Genomic DNA, 7,009 nt, shown 5'->3' with positions numbered 1-7,009 from the left:
AAACTTTTTGTCCTTAAGACTGAGCTGACGTTCCTGTCAGGTCGGCTAAAAAATAGAAAAACATCTGTATACAAGAATGGACTGTCTGATGCATTCAAATACAAGAACAATTATTGTATTCTTGAACTTTGATTGTTATCAATCTCTACAACCTGATATCAGATAGGATAGACCTGTATTCATCCCCAGCGGAAAAATTTACAGGTGTAAAACCATCCTATGTCCATTCTCTGAATGTTCACTGGTGTTGAGAGGGAGTCAGTCCACCTGTGGAGGTCCTACTATTTTGCTGTTCTTATTATTTTAATAATAGATTAATATGGCTGTATAATTGATCGATTAACTAGATAAGCTACATATTTATACAACAATAAATTCAGTTTTTCAAACTCATTTGCTGCTACCAATGCTCTTTGTTCTGACATTAAGTAACGAAAAATAGATGATTGTGCAGTAATGACATCACCTCGTCATATGATCACAGGATAAAATACAAGCGGAAATTTTGCTTAATTATAATAAATACAACAAGAAAAACAAATGAATACAACAAATAGACAAAAACTACCTAAAAAGGGACAAATTGCTCACAGTTACAGTAAATGTAATTCATTACTTTCTACCTCTGGTGCCATGTTAACATGCTTGGTATTAGGAATCACATCTTTTTCTTTGTGTTAATATTTATTTAGGAGCTAAAAAATGTGTTTTTTGTGCCTTTACAGAGGTGGAAGCTAAAGGGGAGTCGGACCGTCTGTCTAACGAACAACTTTCAGCAATAGTGAACAAAGCTGAGCTGGTTAAGATGACTGACAAGCATCGCCCCACGGGGACGTGGGCTTTCTGGTACCCAGAGTCAGAGATGGAGAAAACCGAGCTGGAAACGGGACAGGAAGTGCGGCTGAAGACCAGAGGAAACAGTCCATTCATATGTGAGTCTGTATAAATAACTTGATTCAGGAACAATTGATCTGTCTGATTAAAAAAAATTTTAAAAAAATAAAAATAAATCAGAGAGTTAACGGGACTAATTTGAGTTAAATGAGTTTATCCATGTTTATAGGAGAGTTATTCCGCCTTGCAGCGGGCAGTGGGTCTCTGTTCAGACTACAGCTCTGACTTGGTCTTATTTTTCAAAGCCAGAGGCTCAATTTTGGTTTTGACAGTGTTCATGTTTGATCAGGCTTCCTCCCAGACCTGACCTCAGCGGTAATGACCTCAGCGTTAGCAGGAAGGGAAATGACGTTAAACTTTCATTTTATTTTACTGGTTTCTTTCATGGTTTTATAAGCAAACTCAGAGAGTTTGACCTCTGTCACTTTCACAGAAATCATCCAATACGTTGACATTCAATAGTTGTTCTTCGGTTTATTCACAGCCTCTACCTTTAAACATTTTAGCCAGAAGTTTTTACTATGTGTAACATTTGGAAACTTATCACATTGTATTATATTCTTAAATTTTGTTCACGTTTTGATCTTAGATCTACAGTATTTAATCTTTTATATCAACTCAAACAGAAACTTTTCTGCCATCTTTTCAAATTGTCACAATTCTGCAATCAATTGTGTTAAAGTAAGACGTGTTTTTCTGTGTTGAGAAAAACAACTAAAGCACTGAAAACTATACAACAAGGATCCAAAACACCAGTTCTCAAGATCAAGTGCAGGATTTAGATCATTTCTGGATTAAACACAACTGATCATGGTGCAGAATGAGTTGGTTCAGACATCTTAGAGAGAAGCATCTAAACCTGCAGGACAGACGCCCATAAAGAGTGTTTTCTTAGGTAGAGAAATGCAGAATATGAAACAAAAGGATATCCTCTGTGACCTCTGTGGGAAGCAGCATGTTTTAAGGTTGTTTGCTATGAAAGAAATTGTCTATAATTATCAATTAAACACAACTTAATGTTCCATTTGCTTCATTTTATTTACCAAAAACAAACATAAAAATGGTTTATGTTGAGCGTAGCTCTTTGTATATCTGTCCCTTCCTGAATTTGTGATATTGTGATCGCTACTTTCAACGCAAATTCAGCCAATCCAAACAGAGCAGCACGTCTGAACTATTTGGAACTATTTTGAGTATAAAAGACACACACTGCAAACACAGTTGCTCTGCAGGACACACTCGATATTTGTACCAATCTCTGTAGGAAACTTGTGTCTTCACTGCCACCTACAGGACAACCACAAGGAGCTGTAGATGAATCCAGCAGACAGCTTTTATGTTTTACTTTTTGCAGCGCCGCCGTTACGTCGTGTCTGCCGACATAAACGGCGACATCTGGATGATGATGTCAGACAGGTCCTCAGTTACTGATAACTTACTGCTGTCTTATCTGGAGATCTCAGTTATTCTGTATTTCATCTTCATCAAACACCCTTCATCTGACAGAAACTGCTTTTAATACCTGACAAGATATACTTGAATATAAAACACACATTTCCTGGTAATTTTTTAGCAGTTAGTAAGTAGCTTCCAGCTTTTGCATTTGCTGTCAGTATTTTATTTTATCTCTAGTCTCTAGGCTGCAGGCACAACTGTCTGCGTTACAAACCAAATTATTTTTATTAAAAAGAAGAAGAGGAGTAACTAGAATTAGCGTTAGCTACAACACTATTATGGTATTATAACGAAAGCTTTAAGTCAAATAGAAGTCTGTGCGTTTGTTTCTTTACTTGATTTATTTCACATGGATATTTTATTTGTACACAGTCACACAAATGTGTAGCTGATGCCATGCAAATGGAGTTTTTAGCCAAAGCTAATTCTCATATCTTGTCCCTGTTTGGGCCTTTCTACACTACATTAAAATACACTGATACAGTATAAAGCCTATATCAGACTCATATATTCCCACAATATAAAATCCTTCATTTATTACGAAACCTTTATGAGAGTTTTGGACCAATCGGATACCGGAATGGGGCTTTGATATAAACTCAAGTCAAGGATCAGATGTATGGTTTACTACAACCTAATGAAACCTTATACAGCAAAAATGACCATAATCACAATAACAACATAAACAGAATTAATATGGGAAAATATCAGTATCAGCTGATAGCCACGTGTTAAATTTCAGGATTGGATCAGAACCTCCAAAAAAGCAGACTTGTGCATCTCTGATCAGAGCTGCGTCAAATTTTATGTTTATTTCTGCATATCACACTAAGAATCTGATAAATGAGGGAGTGGAATATGTGACAGCTTCATGCGTCTTTATGTTGATTTTACAGCTTTAGGATAAACAATGAGGATTTAAAACTTCTTGGTGTTTCATGGGCTTCATAGATAATGTCTCTTTCTTCTTCATCTCCCAGTTTCTTTGTCCAAAGTGGACAGTGGGACAGTGACCAGGTGTAACTTTGCTGGAGATGAAAAAGCTGGAGCCTCATGGACGGACAAGATTATGGCCAACAAGGCGGACGTCAGCAGCGCTCAGAAGTCCGGAGGAGGAGAGGGAGCAGAGGAAGATGAGTGGGTAAGAGACTAATCTGTACGAAATAAAACCAACACTTGATGCTGATGAGAGAAATGGAGATTGAACCAAGTGTTACACTGTAGTCAGGCAGTTCTGTACATACACTGCTACTGTGACTATGTCACACACACACCACAGTTATTCAATGACAATGAACCAGCTTGGGGGGGGGGTCGTTTAAATATATAGTTTTTTTTTTATTATTTAAACTAATGAAATAGTTATTGATACCCTTTCTGCAACAGTTGTTAAAGTGGAACTATTATGTGCATTTCAGGCTCATTTATTTTTATTTCTGAGCCCAGAAGGGCTGGGATTGATGGAGTTATTGTCACAAATGGCTTTATTTACTTCAGACCGACCCTCTCCGTAGGCTGTCAGATCAGCCTGCGGGCAAAACGAGTGGATTGAGACTCTTCCGCATTAAGCCCCGCCTCCCGCCACTGCACTACATCGGGAGCGCGCACCGCACCTGCTTTCGCCGTCATTGTAACATCTCATAAACAGAAGGATTAGGCTAATATGAACTCAATAAAAAAAACAAACTACAATGTCAACACATAGCATACAGCCCTACATGTTGGAACCTGAATCAGACCCTGAAAACGAAGTGGAAAACAGCAACCCACAGCAACGAATGCAGCAGGATGTCTCTCTTTGGTAAACTCACCAGCCATCGTTGGAAATAACTTTATCCCACGTTTTCCACCCGCCTGATGTATTTGTACATGCCCTTGTTAACCAGTAGAAGGTAACCAATCACCGAACCTTATCCCCCGGGACGTCACAAGGATTTCCAAGTAGAAAAAAACTCTAAAACGACGCATTTTTCATTGCCATGGAAACCGAACGGAGAGAGTGCTGGAACTCAAACTCAAACTCAAACATGCATTTAGGTGATAAAAAACAGTGTCGTTCAAATGTCTGATGAGAATTCAACACTGTAGAAAGCTCAGAAAACTCCAAATACCATAATAGCACCCCTTTCAGGACGGTTCTGCTGTGTGTGACTTTAATCACTGCTGCACAAACATTTATAATGCAGTAATAACATAAAGCCTATTCAACCAAATCAGCAGGTTTTCTCTGCTTTTTCTGCGTTGTTTACTTTTTAATTTTGCACCGTCATCACATCTGGTGGCTTTTTGACTTTTACATCCTCCTTGAAAGACATAAAGAGTAAATATTATCACTAATGTAAGGTGGTGAGATGATGATGCATGAATGCTGATTCATGTTAACTTCCACTCAGGCATCTGAGGTTAAAGGTCAGTTAGAAAAAATAAACTATCTTACTTACATTACTTATAAAATTACCCCCCTGATCAGAGTACACCCCCCGGTTATTTGGACAATGTTGTCTCCGAGATTTTCTATAAATTAGACCATTTGACTCTGAGATAATAAGAAGTTCCTTCCTAACTGTTGCTTACAGCTTTTTCTGAATAGTAATAATGTGAATTATATTATTATAACCTTAATAGCAGATAATCTTAGGAATTTGGGAGGAAATTGGCTGGAAATGACATGAAGATCAGTGTGTTTGTTTTCATCCAATTAGTCTCTTCCAGTTACTCGATTATTTGTCTCAATTTCCCAACTTTTCAGAAGACGATATATATATATATATATATATATATATATATATATATATACATATATATATATACATATATATATATATACATATATATATATATATATACATATATATATATATATATACATATTTGCAACTAAATCTGCCAACTACATATTTTTATGTGTAAGCAGTGTAGCTGTGATCAGTATCTAGCATACTTTGTTTCTGCCAGCACAGTCAGGACAATCCTGGCATCCTTCAGTCGGTAAAGTTTTTGCATCCAGTCATTTGTAGTGAGGAGAACAAACTGATTTGCACTAACAGGAAGGAGAATCCTTCAGAATATGAATATGGTTTTTTTTTTACTCCCTCAGGATGATTGAGGAAATCATCTCTTCCCTTCAGCCTTAGTTTATGGCACTGATCAAGTCTCCAGGGTGGACATTAAATACATTCAAGCACCTGACATGTGTGGCCTTGGGGCTGGGAACTTGCATCACCTCTGCAGTATCGGACTGGGCATGCTACGTTTTAAAACGACGCTCCTCTCTTCATGTGTTGTTTGGCTTGGATCCCCTCATCTGTGCAACTGGGAGAACCCCACACACCCGCAAACACACCCATACTCTGCCTTTGATTACTGTTACAAAACCCAGATTTTCAGCATACTGTAATTCATGTCCTCTGTCAGAGACACTGTGTTCAAAACCTTTTGAACCGAACAGCTGTTTCCTGTTATAAAGCACCACCGTCTCAGTACACGGAGTTCTCTCACAGTCTGTAGCCACCTCCGCTTCTGTGCCTCCTGGTTTCACGTTTGTATGTTTTATCCATATAAAGAACAATGACCCTGACCAGGTATGGCGGTGTGGGCGGGGCTTTTTGGGCTTAATCTATTTTACTTTACAATAAATCCACTGATGTTTTCTTAGCTGTTACCTGTTTTTATAAACATTTAATATGAATACACAGAAGAAATATACTACTATGAGAAAACAGACCAGTGGGCCATTTCGTCTTGTTCAGTATCAAATAATCTGTAAAAATCACCAGAAGTTTTTGAGCAGAAGTACATGAAGCATGACTGTTTTTTTTTTGGTTTTTTTAAAAATTTATGTTAGCTTAAGCCAAAGCTTCCCAAACTGGGGGGTGAACTGAGTTATGACAGGGGAGTGCAGGGAGTTTTGGCACTGGACAAATTTGTGAAAGCACCAATGGGACATGTGATGAATCAACAACACAGATTTAAATTAAAAGTACTAAAAAAGTAGCAGAAAATATGATGGAGCATGTCTGTCCCTGCTTGACTAGGTAATGGTCAGGTGATGGTAATAATCAATAGTGGGTAATGAAGAGACCACAGTGTTTTGAAATATTATCTGACATTATGAAGTATGAAGTCAAACAAGTTTGTACAGTTGAAGACTTTTTATCCTGAGTACAAAGAAAGAAAACCTTTTGGTTACTTTAGAAATAAACCACCCAACTCTCATTCAGCAGTTTTTTCTAACGCAGGATCCATCTCACTGAAAACCTGGCTCACCTGACGCAGTTTGCAGAGGAATGGAGGATAATAATAACACTGACTATTTTAGCTATAGTTAACTACACTGCAGAAAATAAACTATGGACGCATTTCTTAGCGTGTTTCTTCAGTTTGTGTGATGGACGGGGGCGGGGGGGTGGTGGTTTGACATTGTTGTTGTTGATGAAAAGGAGGCCTTGCAGAAATAAAGTTTGGGAACCCCTGGCTTAAGCTTAATAAACTGATTGGTGCACTGGTTTCAGGGTGTCTTTTCTGTTTTGTTTTGTTTTTTTTAAAGACAACAGAAATTGTTGCTGTAATTAAAACTAGCTCATCCAACAGGAGACATTTCTCATCTAGAAAATAATAATCCTGAGAAGAAGCAACTATAAATCCATGCTGAATCTCAGTG

At 37.8% G+C, this 7,009-nt stretch overlaps 1 protein-coding gene across 1 annotated transcript in view; it reads left to right on the top strand.

The window, feature by feature from the left end:
* Nucleotides 1-6,700, top strand: part of arpin (actin related protein 2/3 complex inhibitor) — a 19,545-nt gene extending 12,845 nt beyond the window's left edge. The window contains exons 4-6 of the mRNA XM_079258739.1: nucleotides 726-932; nucleotides 3,330-3,490; nucleotides 5,447-6,700. Coding sequence (XP_079114865.1) covers nucleotides 726-932; nucleotides 3,330-3,490; nucleotides 5,447-5,455 — 377 coding nt within the window. The 3' untranslated portion in view covers nucleotides 5,456-6,700. The remainder of the gene's footprint in view (nucleotides 1-725; nucleotides 933-3,329; nucleotides 3,491-5,446) is intronic.
* Nucleotides 6,701-7,009: the final 309 nt, after the last annotated feature.

The sequence above is a fragment of the Telmatherina bonti genome (assembly GCF_933228915.1).
Source record: "Telmatherina bonti genome assembly, chromosome: 2".
NCBI lineage: Eukaryota > Metazoa > Chordata > Actinopteri > Atheriniformes > Telmatherinidae > Telmatherina > Telmatherina bonti.
This window is presented reverse-complemented; position numbering and strand designations above follow the sequence as displayed.